The sequence below is a fragment of the Alosa pseudoharengus genome, unplaced genomic scaffold (assembly GCF_046254945.1).
Source record: "Alosa pseudoharengus isolate Yale_2024_CS ecotype anadromous, Long Island Sound unplaced genomic scaffold, YU_APseudo_1.1 YU_APseudo_1.1_scf_7, whole genome shotgun sequence".
NCBI lineage: Eukaryota > Metazoa > Chordata > Actinopteri > Clupeiformes > Clupeidae > Alosa > Alosa pseudoharengus.
Genome location: NW_027468859.1, coordinates 13,123,140 through 13,140,115, shown reverse-complemented (window position 1 = coordinate 13,140,115; position 16,976 = coordinate 13,123,140). Strand labels below are relative to the sequence as shown.

At 45.3% G+C, this 16,976-nt stretch overlaps 1 protein-coding gene across 1 annotated transcript; it reads left to right on the top strand.

Moving 5' to 3' along the window:
- The first annotated feature begins 2 nt into the window (after positions 1 to 2).
- cpsf2 (cleavage and polyadenylation specific factor 2) lies at positions 3 to 16,624 on the top strand. Its single transcript, XM_076271670.1, has 15 exons — positions 3 to 138; positions 568 to 733; positions 2,082 to 2,241; positions 2,346 to 2,451; positions 2,722 to 2,851; positions 4,453 to 4,568; positions 4,863 to 5,050; positions 5,752 to 6,042; positions 7,096 to 7,196; positions 7,720 to 7,923; positions 9,649 to 9,801; positions 10,589 to 10,814; positions 12,415 to 12,828; positions 14,611 to 14,745; positions 15,930 to 16,624. Exons 2-15 carry the CDS (start codon positions 585 to 587, stop codon positions 16,020 to 16,022), a joined length of 2,466 nt encoding a protein of 821 aa, XP_076127785.1. The 5' UTR covers positions 3 to 138; positions 568 to 584; the 3' UTR covers positions 16,023 to 16,624.
- Positions 16,625 to 16,976: the final 352 nt, after the last annotated feature.

The window sequence follows — 16,976 nt, the reverse complement described above, 5'->3', positions numbered from 1 at the left end:
AAATGGCCGGCCTACAAGTGTGTTTGTACGGTTCTTGAAGCCCAAGTAAACCTAAACTTATTGTCACAATGTCTATAGACCGATAAATTATCATCCCGTGATTTGCAAAAGCGACCGATTAACGTTGTAGTATTTCTGGTATGGCTCATTTACACCCATAACGGCGATAATATTCCAATAAGCTAATGTTGATATCTCTGATGTACAATGGCTAGCACTAATGTTAGCTAGGGTTTGTTAGCGGTACTAGTGTGAGAGCATAGTTATCAGTGTGATTAATGGCCAGTTCTTAGAGCAGTGAAAGAGCTGACGACCTAGCCAGTCGGTTAGCTAGTGTAACTCGCTTAACTTGAACTGAAGGGTCTAATGATGTTTGCAGGCTAGCTTAGCTAGTTATTTCCTCAAAATGCTTTGTCTTGTATAAAACGCTATGCCAAAATGTCTCTAATCTATACTTTCATAGTCACACCGATGTTCATTCAGACTGAGATGGATAAGAATGATGCATGCTATAGTGCGAAGAAAAAAACCGTACACGATATTTACACGTATTTGTTCTTGTTGTAGATTGTCAGTAAAACAGTATGACGTCCATTATCAAGTTGACGGCCCTGTCGGGGGTCCAGGAGGAATCTGCACTCTGTTACCTATTACAGGTGGATGAGTTTCGCTTCCTGCTGGACTGCGGATGGGACGAGACCTTTTCCATGGAGATCATTGAAACTTTGAAGAGGTAACTAATGGCAGTCCACTAGCTTACCTTGATGAATTCCAGAATGTGGTGATACTTCGTTTAAATATGCATGCTGTGCCAAATATGCATGTTGTGCCATCCTAATATGGCGAAACTTAATTTAAACTAGAACTATAGAAATTACTCTTAACCAGGGCCGGAGTGGGGCCACTTTTCAGCCCGGGAGTTTCAGGCCCAAGACCGGCCCACTTTTTTAGTGGCGGTGGAAATTTGATAAATAAGGCAACATTTCAGCTCTTACTATCCTGTATAATTTGTATTATAGGCTACCAATATTCCACTATTCCACAAGGATAGGTTGATAAGTTAACAAAAACAGGAAGGAAGAAATAAAGCATTTGAAATGTATCCCATAATTCCACTAAGAGGCATATTGAACTACTGTATTGTTTACATGTTTTTTCTGCATGGGTCAGCTATCATGTTGTTGTTTGGTGATTTTCTCCTTTACTACACCCACTTCTGAGCAAACAAGGTATATAGGTTGATCTGTCTTAGCCTACTGTTCTTTCTTACATAAAATAACTTTAAATCATATGGTTAACTCTATTAGCCTTTCTACTTGTCCCTGTAGTCATAGCTAATGTCGGGATCATCATTTTCAGCTGGGGACTGCTGATCTGCTACTTAGGCTACTTTTGTTTTCGGCCTACTGCATGCACAGATCAAGCTTGAGTTTTGTTATCAATATTTGCATAATATTTGCAAAGTCTATGAATCGCCATATTGGATGATACAAAAAGGCTAATATTTTAATTAATTTAATATGTTGCTTGCGATAGGTTGACAACGCTACAACGTCCAGTATTTAGCCCAATAATTACGCCGCTATAATGCTATCTCTCTTTACCAGTTGCCACTATTATGTCTATATTCTTCAAAAAAAAAATCTGGAAGCTATGGCATATTTGGCAGCATTTTTCTCCAATACTTTTCGTCTTATTTACCTAGCCTTTTCAGTCCCTCATGGCCTCTTTCTACCATCCATCCTCCCTGACGCTTATCACTACGGTAGGGCTGGCCCGGCTGGTATCTGAGAAAACTTTTTAGAAAAGACGGGCTATATGGACCCAACCAATTAACTCTTCTTGGGAGGGGAGAACAACCCATGCAGAGGCTGCGGTGTTAGGCATAGAATGTCAACGTGTGTAGCCAATTTTAAGAGAAGATAGATTAACGTGGCAAATGTCAATATTTTTCCAGAAGTGAAGCGGCCCACCGGGAATTCTCCCGATTCTCCCGATTACCCACTCCGGGCCTGCTCTTAACCAAGATAGTACAATCAATGGACTTCTTGCCAATAGTAACACATGTTCCTGTTCTACAGATATGTCCACCAGGTGGATGCTGTGCTTTTGTCCCATCCCGATCCACTCCATTTAGGGGCTTTGCCATACGCTGTGGGCAAGCTCGGCCTCAACTGCACCATCTATGCCACCATCCCAGTCTACAAGATGGGTCAGATGTTCATGTATGACCTTTATCAGGTGAGACTGGCTCAACCAGATGGCTTTGACTGTCTGAAATCTTACACATCGTTACATTGGTAATCAGTCATCATAACTAATTTGTTGTCTGCCCCTCTGTGCAGTCACGTCACAACACGGAGGACTTTTCACTCTTCACGCTGGATGACGTGGACTCAGCGTTTGACAAAATCCAGCAGCTGAAGTACTCGCAGATCGTCAATCTGAAAGGTAATGCCATCCTCAGAATTCCCTTACACTAGGCATGTTGGGGACAGAATACTGTTTAACTACAATGAATGTACATGACTATTCAAGCTGTGGGATTACCCGATGATAAATCTATAAAAGACACTACTGAAAATGGTCTATTTTGTATTGGTCCTGATAATGGCTGGAGGCTTTCCGCCTCCATTTCTTCTCCATTGCTACAATATTTGTAAACATGTAAAGGGGTCCATTTAAGCTGTGCCAACCTCTTCCTCCTACTGACCTCCACAGGGAAGGGCCACGGCTTGTCCATCACCCCACTGCCGGCTGGACACATGATTGGTGGAACCATCTGGAAGATTGTGAAGGATGGAGAAGAGGAGATTGTGTATGCTGTGGATTTTAACCACAAGAGAGAGATGTGAGTGAAGAGAACTGTTCTTGAGTATGATTCTGTTGAGGGTTCTACACTAAAAAAAAATTCCAGGAGCACTTGTGCGCCCAAGTTAAAAAATTTAGGAGCACAGACAAAAATCTGGGGCCACAGTCAGTTCTGTACTTAACTTACACATAATGTAACTTTACACTGCAGCTAACAGTTAAACATGCCAGTGCACCAATTGCGAAGATTAAGACAACATTTACAGGAAACAAGATTTTAAAGAACATCAGTGCCTACTTTATTTTCAGTCCATTCTATTTTTTTACATTTTGTTAATGTAAAATAATATAATGCATTGCCATATTTGCATTTAGCCTGTATATGAAGTAGGCTATCCTGCCAAATGTAGGTCCCTAGGCCAATTTATTTATTTGTGAATTCACCTGTAGCTAATCCAAATATGCCCATGGTGACCTATCTGACTGCATACTGCAATACTACTCTTCTCTTCCACAAAACCCAACATAGTCTAATCAATGATATTTATATTTATTTGAAATATCTGCATTGATGGGGGCAGTAGGCAAATGGTATGCATACTTTCGTTTTGCACTTAAGCTTGTATTCAGTGTAAAACAAACAAGCATGCATGGAAGCCTGGAGTTTTCAGTAGCGTTCTACATTTGAAGAAAAATTGAGTATTACGGGAGGCTACTTTTGTGCCTGTTTGCTAAAGCTATATTTAGCAAATTGCAGCCAATACGTCAACTGGGCTAAAAGGCATGTTACCTTTTCCTTCTCTCACTGCATTCTCAGAATCTCATCCTGTTCCTCATATTGTATATCCAATGAATTCGGTGAATTGAAGAAATTAGTTCTACTTTGCATCTTGACTTGGCTGGCTAGTCTAACTTTCCGCTTTTTCTGCGACCCTTGAATTTAATAGAAGCAACTAGCGAGTCACAACACGAAACTGCTAACGTTGATGGAAGGTGTAATTTTTATGCTGCATTGGCGTTGCATTGACGTGATTTTATGGTTCGCACCAGTAATGTTTCGCGATGTTGCGGTGTATTTTGTAGACAAACATTGACTTGGTTAGAAGTCATTCGCACCAGTGCGCCTAAATATTTTTTTCGCACGCCATTATTTTTATATGTGCGAGTGAAATGGCCGCACTGTAGAGCCCTGTCAATGAAATTGTCAGATGTTTATTTTGAATGGCACAGAAACTGAGATGCGCCAGGAACATGAATGCCACAGGAACAGAGATGTCACCTAGTGTGTCATTCAGGCATATCCCAGCGTCTAGCATAGATGGTGATGGTTGACAATCAAAGTGATTCTGCATGGTGGCATTTTTCAAATCAGATTCTCACAATCAGCCGGTTGTAAAGGGTTGTATGGGATAAATGTCTTTGAAATGTAATTTTGAACTTGCATATGAGCTTGTCATTTTTATGAGCAGTAAAACTAGTTATGTTATGGACATTTTGACAAATGTCTTACCGGTTCTGAGTGTTTGGTATGTGCTGTGTCCTGATTTTTCTTTCCCACTGTTATGATGAACATAATGGGCTGTGTTGTGATGAGTGGCACTACTTGTATTATTTATGTGATTGCTCCCTGTGTCCCTGCAGTCATCTGAATGGCTGCTCGTTGGAGATGGTGAGCCGTCCCTCTCTACTCATCACCGACTCCTTCAACGCTGCCTATGTACAGCCACGACGCAAACAGCGGGATGAGCAGCTCCTCAGTAAGACTACATTACCCACCATGCTTCACTGCTGGTAGACAACACTCACTTAAGTTTCAATCATCAATGAAGGAAAAAAAGAATGTAAAACACAGATTGTTCAAAAGTTCCATAGTTCTCTGAAGAATGACACCATTGTGAACCTCAGGACCTTAGCATATTTACTTTGTTGGGCTAGGAATGTCGACCAATAAAAAGGTGTAGGCCTGTCTTGTAGTGCTCATGCATACATCACTGCGCCCAGAAAAGCATACCTTTCATGCCTATTGTTCTGTCCTTCACCCCCAAACACAGCCATCGTTATGGGAACGCTGCGCGCTGATGGTAACGTGCTGATCGCTGTGGATACGGCCGGACGGGTGCTGGAACTGGCCCAGTTGCTGGACCAAATCTGGAGGACCAAAGACTCGGGCCTTGGGGTCTACTCCCTCGCCCTGCTCAACAACGTCAGCTACAACGTGGTGGAGTTCTCCAAGTCCCAGGTGAGATCATCTGCCTCAGGCTGTGTGTCTATGCCGCCCCTTATCACAACTGGTGTACATTCTAGAACTCATGACGTGACTGAAAAATTATCTAAATATTATTTGTAACATGGTAGTTACAAATAAGTTGTGAGATTTAGTTTTAAATACGAAAGCCACTGAATGGATCAGAAGAAGTCTGTCTTAATTCACATGCACTGTCTACATTTGACTATATCAATGAAATATCAGTATATTTTGTGTAATTTGTGTCACCGACAGCAGTTATGAATGCTTAATTGGTCTGTTGAAAGACAGTGTGAGTAATATGAGTGAGAAAGTAATGTGAGTGATTGGGAGGGTTGTTTTATAGCCTGCAAAGCTGCCTATATGGCAAACACAGATATAGGGGTTTCCTACTTTATAAAGTCTTAGGCGCAGCACCTCAGCCAAATAAACATAATAAGGTCGTAGGTAACATATCAGAGTGGATTTGGCCTACTATGAGCAGACAAAGGAACAAAACAGGAAATAAACAAGGCTGGTTTAACATTTGTGTGATTGGTGTGTGACCAAAGGACCTATCGTCTGTTTTCTATATGTTGAAAAATGAAACCCTGTTCCAAACTGTTTTTGAGAGCTCCTAAGCCCTGTGAAATCATGTGGAAAACACAAGAGATGGTGCTCAGCTCACCTGTCCACCTTCTCTCTTCCCCCACCAGGTGGAGTGGATGAGCGACAAGCTGATGCGCTGCTTCGAGGACAAGCGCAACAACCCGTTCCAGTTCCGCCACCTCTCGCTGTGCCACAGCCTGGCCGACCTGGCGCGCGTGCCCAGCCCCAAGGTGGTGCTGTGCAGCCAGCCGGACCTGGAGTCTGGCTTCTCGCGCGAGCTCTTTATCCAGTGGTGCACGGACGCCAAGAACTCCATCATCTTGACCTACCGTACCTCACCAGGCACGCTGGCCCGCTACCTCATCGACAACCCCGGGGAGAAAATGATGGACCTGGAGGTGTGTGGATGTGTGTTTGTATCTGTGTGGGTCTTGGCATAGAGATGGGCAGTATATGAGGGAAAGAAACATGGGTAAAGGGCTGAGCCATCGCCAACCCAGGACAAACCACAAAGCTGAAGGAATGGGGAGAGATATTGAGTTTACTGCATATGAAAGGCAAGGTTAAGATACCGGAAGGAACACGGTATCTCAGACTACCTCAGCGAGAGGTTTTTGCCTCCGGAAGTTTAAGAGAAAAGCCACAGAGAAAAGTTGTGCTCCGTTATGCTTGACTTTAAAGCGTGGCAAATGGTGTGCTGAGCAGAGTGTGAAGCCGATAAGGCCGTGGGGTGGGGTTGCAGAAGAGAGAGAAGAAAAAAAAACTGTAGATGGGATTAACTTGCTCTTGGGAGGAGAATAAGTGTGTGTGTGTGTGTGTGTGTGTGTGTGAGAGTGTGAGAGTGAGAGAGAGAGAGAGACTAAATTTAGCTGAGGTCTGAGGTAAACTACAGTCTTCAGCTCAGCTGGCAGTTAGCGTTCCGTCAGCACAGGTTTCCCAGGCAGGCCCGGCTCGACCCCAGAGGGAGAGGGGATTGGCTGGCATTTGCACAGATGCACAGCGCGCGCTCCCAGACACCAAGGCGGAGGAGAGAGTCTGTGCTGGCCAGATAACGGGATAGGATTTCAGGCCCCGACCAGACGTCTCTGCTGGGCGCACACAGGGGCATGGCCCCGTGAGTTTGGAACCAGGAACATCCACTGTGCTGGCTTGGAACTTTTCAGAATTCTAGAATATACTACAGCAAAGGTTCCATCGGAGGAGGGATGTCTATGATGCAGTGGTTACATTTCAGATTTTGGTTTTGTGAAACCTCTAGTCACAGCAAAGTCTAAGTAGCACTAAAAGTGCATTTAATGGATGTAGATGAGCATTTCTGTGTGTATACCTGACTATAGCTGTGTTCCTTTGTGCATGCGTGTGTGTGTGTGTGTGTGTGTGTGTGTGTGTGTGTGTGTGTGTGTGTGTGTGTGTGTGTGTGTGTGTGTGTGTGTGTGCGTGTGTGTGTGCAGGTGAGGAAGCGTACTAAGCTGGAGGGGAAGGAGCTGGAGGAGTATGTGGAGAAAGAGAAGATGAAGAAGGAGGCGGCCAAAAAGATCGAGCAGGCCAAAGAGTGAGTCTGCTTTTCTTCCACGGTTTGGGCTGTTGGTAACATGGACATGGCAGATCACACGGTCACACCTCACCTTCATTTGTCACAAACACTGTGTTACTGGCTGCCTGGCTGGCTCTGTATGAAGGCCATGTTTCCCATGTGAGGGGGCGCTGTGGCTGCAGTGTTCGTACCACATTTGTCCATCAGGACCACAAGTCCTGATTTCACCCCATCTCACTCTCCCACTAGCTTTCTGTCGCTCTTTACAGTCCTATCTGAAAAAAGGCCAAAAAAAAGCCCTAATATATACTTAAAAAAAACATATATTGTCCATATTAAGGACCTGTCTAGCCTTTTTTGCACTATCAGTTTAATTATTTGTGTGTGTGTGTTGTGTGTGGTGTGTGTGTGTGTGTGTGTGTGTGTGTGTGTGTGTGTGTGTGTGTGTGTGTGTGTGTGTGTGTGTGTGTGTGTGTGTGTGTGTGTGTGTGTGTGTGTGTGTGTGTGTGTGTGTGTGTGTGTGTCACACCTTCCCCTTCAGGGTGGACGTGGACTCGAGCGACGAGAGTGACCTGGAGGACGACCTGGAGCAGCCGGCGGTGGTGAAGAGCAAGCACCACGACCTGATGATGAAGGGGGAGGGCGGCCGCAAGGGCAGCTTCTTCAAGCAGGCCAAGAAGTCCTACCCCATGTTCCCCACGCACGAGGAGCGCATCAAGTGGGACGAGTACGGCGAGATCATCCGGTGGGTGTTGCTGCGTGCGTGTGTGTGTCTGTGTGGTCGTCCTTTTTGGTTTGTATGTGGGGTGTTGTGTGTGTGTGTGCACATAATTGTCTTTTTTTTTTTAGGTGTATGCTTGGGTGGTGTGCGAGTGCATGCACCCTTTATACAGTTTCCAGTTTTTTAGGTTTGTATGTGTGGTTTTGTGTGTGTTTGTGCACACCTGGATGTGTGTGTCAGGGAAGCACCTGAAATCAGACAAGTAGTTGGGTTTGTGTGTCTGTGTGACCACGTCAGGTTGTTTCATCCATGTGATTTACGGTAGACAGTCATGTTGTATAAGTACATCCAAAGGAAAGCAGCATATCGAGTACCGTAATTTCCTATTAACAAACAAAACAAAACTATTAGCCGAGGCTTATACATTGATTTTGTCAAATTTCTTCAGCTATGAGGTTAATACACTAGGGCAGTTAATATGGTATTAATATGGTTTCGTTTTTTAACCTGCAGCTTATACACAATGTGGCTAGTACACAGGAAATGACTGTAGTCGGAAGTACGTAGGTTTGTGTGTGTGACGGGCATCTGTGGCCTGCTGGTTAGGGAATTAGACTTGTGACCGAAGGGTGGTCGGTCCTGACTGGTAGGAAATATGTGATTAAAACAGCTCATCCACATCCATGGATGAGGTGCCCTTGAGCAAGGCACCTAACCCGCCAACTGCTCTCCGGGTGGCGGGTTAATGGCTGCTCACTGCTCTGGATATGTAGGTGTACTCCGAGTATGTGTGGGCTCCCAGCTCACTGCTCCAAGTGTGTGTGTGTATGAATGTGCACACTACACCTGGGTAAAATAGAGAGAACAAATTTCCTCACAGGAGAATCCCCTTCATCGATTTGATATTAGCACAGCGTGTGACTAGACTTTGTTAGTCCCAGCATTCAGCATGGTGCCTCGTATTAGCATGACTTAACGTAATTGGAATTAGGGGAGATTGTCATGTTTGTGTATTAAATCAATCTGAGTTAAGAGCCATGAGCCTTGTCAGTGTTAGTCTCACTTAATCTGAATATGGGCGGATCAGGGTGTGTGTGGTAGTTTTGCGGCGATCATTAAATGTATTAATCTGGCCTTTTGGCCTTGGCCTCTTGCTGTGCGAACTCGTGTGAGCAAACTGTGAGATTATCTCCTGTGTCATCTTTTAGCATTATCCAAAGCTGTGACTCTTATCAGGTAATTGTTGTAAACAGTGAGTGGACTGAGTGCTGTGCTCCTATGTATATCCTATTGAGCGGTCCAGTCCACTCGGCTTGGCGGGGGTGGTGTTTTTTTGTCTTTAGGAAGCGATACACCTGCAGCACGAGCACTCATCCATTTTCTTGACAATACACAGCTTCCTTGATGTAAAGAGGCTATGCTCACCTGTGTCCCACTTAAGCAAAGGCTGTGTGAGTCTTTGTGATGGTGTGTGTGTGTTTGTTTCCTCGTACCTACTTTGCCACGTGTGTGTGTGTGTGTGTGTTTGCAGAGAAGTAGATAGAGAGATGGATAGATTGGACCCAGTAACCGATCCAACCTTCTTTGTCATTTTATTCAGTCTGTTAGTGTCCTTTGCTGTGATGCCTATGTGTGTCTTCCCTGTGTGTGCATGTGTGTATTTTGTTGTTTGTTGGGTGTTTTTGTTCACGTGTGTGTGTGTGTGTGTGTGTGTGTGTGTGTGTGTCTATCCCCTGACCCCCATTTCAGGCCTGAGGATTTCCTTGTGCCGGAGCTGCAGGCCACAGAGGAGGAGAAGAGTAAGCTGGACATGGGCATGTCCAACGGGGACGAGCCCATGGACCAGGACCTGTCCGACGTGCCCACCAAGTGCACCTCCAGCATGGAGACCCTGGAGATCAAGTGAGCGCTCGCTGGGCTTCATGAGTGTTCATTAGTCAAGTCAATTTGTTTTTATAGCACATTTGATGCAGTAGGGTTGACCCAAAGTGCTTTACAATAAAACAATAATAATAATAATATCAGTAATAAAATAACAATCAGCATAGGTGTACATAAGATCCCCTATATTCCATGTGTACACCTTCACTACCAGTTTTATAGATAAAGTTTATAGCTGAATGAAAAATGCGAAGCATTTCATAGTGCTTTTTTACATGAACATCTATAGACCATTTTAGACTGACTTAAACCAAGCAACCCACAACAACTGACTGAAGAGCATGCACATCACATGCAATGAGACTAGGTTTTCAGGTGAAGGCTGTGATTTCTCAGAATATGTTACGTAACTACCATTATGGTAATATGAGTGTGACTGTATGTTCGCATTACATTTATAGACAATCTATTTAAGCACAGAGAGATTATACCGATTAAGTGAAAAGCAGACCAGTATCATCTTGTCTGCAGGCTTTCGTTTGATTTTTTAAGACATAATACATATTTATTGTTTAGGGGATTATAGAGAAAAGCCAGCATGTCTTCTCTATGCCGTGATTATGAATATGAAATACAGCATTAGAGACAGATATTAGATGGGAAATTATTATTTGTGTACATACATACTTAAAAAGAATGTGTGTGTGTACATTTTGTATCAAATGAATGCTGTGTAAAATAGTTGTATATGGCGTAATGTTGTTGAGCATTGTGCCATCATGTGTGCTCCATGTTGCATCCCCTTCAGAGCGCGTGTGACTTACATCGACTACGAAGGTCGCTCAGACGGCGACTCGATCAAGAAGATCATCAACCAGATGAAGCCGCGACAGCTGGTGATCGTCAACGGGCCGCCGGACGCCAGCCAGGACTTGGCCGAGTCGTGCAAGGCCTTCAGCGGCAAGGACATCAAGGTGTACACGCCCAAGCAGCATGAGACGGTGGACGCCACCAGCGAGACACACATCTACCAGGTATGTGGTCTGACCGTCTTTAGTGCAGTGACTTTGAACAGAAAAGACATGCACTGTTCAAGCACCTACTGTAACAACATTAAGCTTTCACGCCAACACGGTGCACAATGAAAATGGGTCGAATTGTTTCGTGTTTGAAGCCTGCAAATGTAAAACAGAATTCTCATCTTGATGCTATACAGTACAGACATTAAAACCATTAAAAATTAAAACATTAAAACCACCAAAATTAAAACATAAATGTGCCTTTTCAGTCATCGATGCTGACCTTTTAAATGAATGCAGGTTTGAACGAGGCCAGTGACATTACAGCTCAGGAGTAGCCATGTGGGACAAGTGAAGTTTATGTCTACAGTGGTGGTATTAAGGCATCTGTCCTTAATATGAGATACGACTACAGGGTTGGTGTACGAGTAGTGTTTAAGGTTAGCAAGAACGTTAGGGTTAAAGCCTGTGATCGATGTGTTTTTAATATGTGACACGACAGCAGGGTTGGTGTTAAGAGTGGCGTTTAATGTTCGCAAGAGCATTCGTATTAAAGGCAGTGATGTGTTTTTAATACGGGACACACTACATGGTCAGTGTTAAGAGTGGTGTTTAAGGTTAGCAAGAGCGTTCGTATTAAAGCCAGTGATGTGATTTTAACCCTTTAACTCTGCCCGTAACCCTGATGCCAGTGCTCTTGTCCTGGCACTACCCGCTCAGCGAGAGCACCACACACACACACACACACACACACACACACACACACACACACACACAAACACAGCCAGCTGTAATCTGACCCCCACCAGCCAGACACAGACCCTGACCATTGACCAGGGTTACATCACGCACTCGATTTGCGGATGCCCCCCCCGTTCCCCTGTTAGAATTCTGCCTGCTCAAAACTCTCCCTTGCATGTGGACAGCCATGCTGCCTTGGTTTGGGCACGTCACAAACATGCATGTCCTGAGTGGTTCTGTACGTTATTTTCGTATGTCCCCATTATCCCTCGATCACAGAGCATGTGTCTCTAAGTGTCTCTAAGTGACTAAGTAACTAAGTAAGTAAGTCTCTAAGTGACTCCTCAAGCCTTTGTCACAGTATTATTACACTGTATTGATGCATACCCTAATATGACTGCATTATATATACACTGATCTAATGAAAATGGAATTATTTTCCAGTCTCCTTGACGCAGGCATCTCATGAACATTCTCTGTGGGAATATGAGTGTTAGTGCCGTTTCAGTACAGAACACAGCCCAAGCACATGACCAGGGCTTTGTTTGTTTATGTTTTGTAAACCCAGAAGGCAGCCAGTTGTTTAGCCATGGTTCTCTATCTCCGTTTTATCATCCCTTCTTCTTTCCTGCGTTATCTCTCTGGCTCTTTATCTCTTCTTCCATCACCCACCACCCTTCCATCCCTCTCTCTCTTTTTATTTTCCTCTGTGGTCTCCCTTTACTCTCTTTATCTCTTTTTCTCCCTTATCATCTATCTTCCCCATCTCCTCTCGCTCTCTCGTCTCTTTTTGCGAATTCTCTCTCTCTTTTTTTTATTTCATCCCTCGCTCACTCTCTCCCCCCCCCCCCCCCCTCTTGTTCTCCGCCCTCAGGTGCGTCTCAAGGACTCCCTGGTGAGCTCGCTGCAGTTCTGCCGCGCGCGCGACACGGAGCTGGCCTGGGTGGACGGCGTGCTGGACATGCGCGTGGCGCAGGTGGACACGGGCGTGCTGCCCGAGGAGAAGGAGAAAGGCGGAGGCGCGGGAGCGGAGGACGGCATGGAGGACGGCGAGCTGGTGGCCATGGAGACGGAGGCGTCGGCGGCAGCGGCGTCTGCAGCTGCGGCGGCGGCGGCGGCAGCGGGCGGGATAGCGATGGCAGACATCGTCGCGGCCATCGGGGCGAGCGGCGGGACGAGCGAGGCGGCTCAGCAGCGCGCCATGAAGTCGCTGTTCGGCGAGGACGAGCGCGAGGCCGGAGACGAGAGCGACGTCATCCCCACCCTGGAGCCGCTACCGGCCAGCGAGGTGAGAGACTAACGACCGGACAAAGAGGGGAGTGAAGAAACGACTGGACCAAGTGAAGGATTAAAAGTGAAGAAAGAGAGAGAGAAATAACATGACCACAAGAGAGAGAGAGAGAGAGAGAGAGAGAGAGAGAGAGAGAGAGAAATAACATGACCTACTGAGTGTTGGAAAAACAGGGAGGTGAGAGAGAAAAAGAGGGATGGAGAGAGAGAGAGAAAAGAAAAAGGGATGGAGAGAGACAAAAGGGGCTGAGAGAGAGAGAGAGAAAAGTGGGGAGTGGAAGAGATGGGAGAACTGAAAAGAAAGAGGAAATGGCTGGAGAGAAAGGATGAGTGGCTAGAAGAGAGATGACTGAAGGATAAGTGGGCTGTGCCCATGACATAAGCAAGAGAGAGAGGGATAGAGAGACGGAGAGAGAGTAGGAGAGATGTGGGGTTGGGGTTGTCATAGGAAGTGGGGGCTGTATTGTCCTCAGAACGGCTGTTATCACAGAGGTGAGATCTGGCTCCAGGATACAGCATGACAGAGTTCACTCTGTCAGAGAGAAAGAGAGAGAGAGAGAGAGACAGGGGGAGGGAAAGAGAGATGGAGGGAGGGAGAGAGGGATGAACAGAGAAAAAGAGGGAGATGAGGGATGCATGGAGGCAGAAAGAGAGAGTGAGAGAGAAACAAACAAAGAGCTAAACAGCATAAGAGAGACAGATGGGGGAATGCTGAGAGAGAGAGAGAGAGAGAGAGAGAGAGAGAGAGAGAGAGAGAGAGAGAGAGAGAGAGAGAGAGAGAGAGAGAGAGAGAGAGAGAGAGAGAGAGAGAGAGAGAGCAATGAAAAGCTGGGGGTTGGAGAGAGGGAAGTAGAGGGGGGGGGGGGTGACCTGATCTTATGACAAGAGGTGAACAAAGACTGCAGCTCTTGGCCCCCGGGATGAGAGAGATCCAGCAGAGAGAGTTTGCACTAGGACATGAGGAGAGATAACTATAGAATGGGATGGAGGGAGACAGAGTGACAGCAGGAGGAGAGAGAGATGAGAGGGGGGGAGAAATGCTGACTAAAGAACAACAGAGCAGAAAAGAGAGAGAGAGAGAGAGAGAGAGAGAGGCTGCTTCAGGACGCCGGAGCTCAGTGATTCACAGACGTGAACAATGGTCACAGCTCCCAAAATAAGGGCCGGGCCGAGCCAAGCACTGCACCCCTCAGCAGGAACACTGCAGGGCAGAGACAGGGACGCTAGAGGTGACTCCAAGGTCACTGTGCAGTCTGCATCTTTGGCCAGTTCTCAGTGGTTTAAATCTGTGGTCCTGGTGATGAGGACCCTTATTGTTATCTATGACCATTTTAAAGCATATATTTTCATTGTGTCTTACTGAAGTGAAATCATCATATCCTCCCTCTGGAATATTGTGAGAAATTATTTATTATTTGTATTAGCTTAGGGTGAGCGCATTAATGGATGCAGTAATTGATATTAATAGCAGTGGGTTAGAGGTTGTGGTGAAATTAAATGCAATGTGCAAATGCAATAACATACACCAGCATTTAAAACCCAAAATGTGCATAGAAATGTTTAGGAGTCCAATGTATTTTTAATTGATTTGTTAAGTGTAATCGGTCAAGTGAAAACAGTATATATTTATATGACCAATGTACTGCCTTTCAGTCTTAAAAGTCACAATACCCAATTCTTAAATTTAGAAACACATCGCACACAACATTATGACGTTATACTGTATTGTACACTGCTGTTATACTCTAACCTGTGTGTGTGTCTGTCCCACCTCCTGCAGATCCCTGGGCACCAGTCGGTGTTTATCAACGAGCCGCGCCTCTCCGACTTCAAGCAGGTGCTGCTTAGGGAGGGCATCCAGGCTGAGTTTGTGGGAGGTGTGCTGGTCTGCAACAACCTAGTGGCCGTCAGGAGGGTGAGTGTGTGTCTGAATAGCTCCCCTGGTTTAGCATGGGGACTCTTCTCAATTCCTGGGACTTTAAGGCTACATCCACACTCTTCTGTTTTTTTTTTTGCCTCACTTCGACTTCTACTACTACCCTGCCAGTGGTGAATGCCACATGGATACCGAAATACAAGCTTTACTAGCCTTGCTAGTCAATACTATCCTTTACTAGCTTTGCTAGTCAATACTATCCTTTACTAGCCTTGCTAGTCAATACTATCCTTTGCTCACCTTGCTTGCTTTTGTAGCATCTGTAGTGCATTTAAATTATGCATTTTACAATGCGTGAATCGTCATGTGCAAATGGTCCTGTGATGTACGCTTCAGGTGTCCCCCCTACTGTCTAGGTGTCCCCTGAAAACTGTGGCTGTGTAGACAGAGAATGGATTTAAAACGAAACAGTGTTTGGAAACGAAAACGGACTAGTGTGGATGCAGCCTAAGGATTGTTTAACTTCTGTGCTGTATTGATCGAACTCTTCCCATGCTGAGAAAAGTAAACTACCAGAAACAACACTTTTTTGGGGGCAAATTGTGTGTAATGAGTTGCTCCTCCTGATGTGAGCCCTCTCTGAGATGGTTGATAGTCCTGGAGTGAGCTCGTCCTGTGCTGGAGTTGTGCTGAGAGAGTCCTGAAAATAAGACTCTATCCTTAAAGAGATTAGTTGAGTCGCACACTGTGAACTGTGTTCTTTCTGAGCGAATTTTTGCTGAGGGCCATGGCTGACCTCCCTGTACGGTCTCTCTCTCTCTCTCTCTCTCTCTCTCTCTCTCTCTCTCTCTCTCTCTAATTCCTCCTCTGTGTGGTTGCTGCAGCCCCCACAACCCACAGTACTCCCCACAGACAGAGGTTCCCCGGAGGCCTTCACACAAACACCTGACCTTCTGTTCTCTCCGTTTCTTTCGTTCTTATTAATAATAAAAAAAGAATGCATTTTATTCAGATCGTCATAGTCACCTCTGTTCTCTCTGATCCTTTCCTTTTTCTCTCTCTCTCTGTTTTGTATTCTCTGTCTGCTTCTCTTGCATCTCTTGTCATTTCTCTTTGCCATGCCCTTGCTTCACCCCAATTCTCTTTCTGTTGCTTTGTCATATTTCCTCCCTGTTTACTTTTCCTTCCATGCTCACCGTGTCCTCTCCCTCTCTGTGTTTCAGACGGAGGCTGGTCGGATCTGTTTGGAGGGCCTTCAGTGTGAAGACTACTATAAGATCCGGGAGCTGCTGTATCAGCAGTATGCTGTGGTGTAGCAGGACTGGCAGCATAGGACCCCGTATTCTAACACCCCTTGCACACACACACACACGCACGCACACACACAGACAGACAAACACACAAATCTACAATTACCCCTTCATATGCAAATGGACACACAATTACACAAATGCACTCAAAAACACATGCTCCTAGTCATGCACACGCACACATAGACATGCATATGGACTCCAACATAGACACATCAGTACAATACTAAAACACACTCTCACACACACACACACACAAAGCTCTCCATGGCTGTGGGCAAGTACAGCTGTTCCTGCATCTATGCCATGTGAGAGGTGTCTTTGTTTTGGAATGGTGTGTGTCTGTGTGTTGGGGGAAGGGAGGGGGTATTTTTGTTATTTCCTTTCTTCTGTATTTTTGGACATTTCCCCAGTAGCACAAGGCAGATGCTCTATGGACTGACCCCTCTCAGTTGAGGCTGCAGAAATGAAGGACTATGAGAAAGACTTCCTGATGTACGCATCACTTCCTCTGAACTCTGAACTAGCTCTGGTCAAGTGCAAAAAATGGGGACCACGATGACAATGGTTTTATTTTTGATTACATAAAAACTGTCTTCTGTTTTGGACCAACTGACTATGTGTGTTTATTTTGTCTATCATATCTCTTGTGTTTGAGGTGCTATTTGATGTGTGTGTAGGCTTGTATTCCCTAGTTGTGGATGAGTCTTTTCCAGTTGTGTGTGTGTGTGTGTGTGTGTGTGTATAAGTGTGTGTTCACTAGTGGTGTGTGTACACATGCGAGTGTGTCGCTTTGGTTTGTAGTGTGTTGGTTCTTGATTCTGTTCACACAGTTTTTCTTGTGTGAGAAGATAAAGTGTGATGTCTTTCGTGTGTGTGTTTGTATGTGTGTGCGTAGGGCGAGAGATTGCTGGTCTGGTACTCAGAGCATATGCTGGCACCAGATGGAGACATTTTCTC

Bases quoted from the DNA above. Each gene is read 5' to 3' on its own strand.
- cpsf2 (XM_076271670.1), top strand. From the start codon at position 585: ATGACGTCCATTATCAAGTTGACGGCCCTGTCGGGGGTCCAGGAGGAA. The intron at 2,452-2,721 runs GTAATGCCATCC...TGACCTCCACAG, and splicing joins GCAGATCGTCAATCTGAAAG to GGAAGGGCCACGGCTTGTCC. The intron at 14,746-15,929 runs GTGAGTGTGTGT...TCTGTGTTTCAG, and splicing joins ACCTAGTGGCCGTCAGGAGG to ACGGAGGCTGGTCGGATCTG.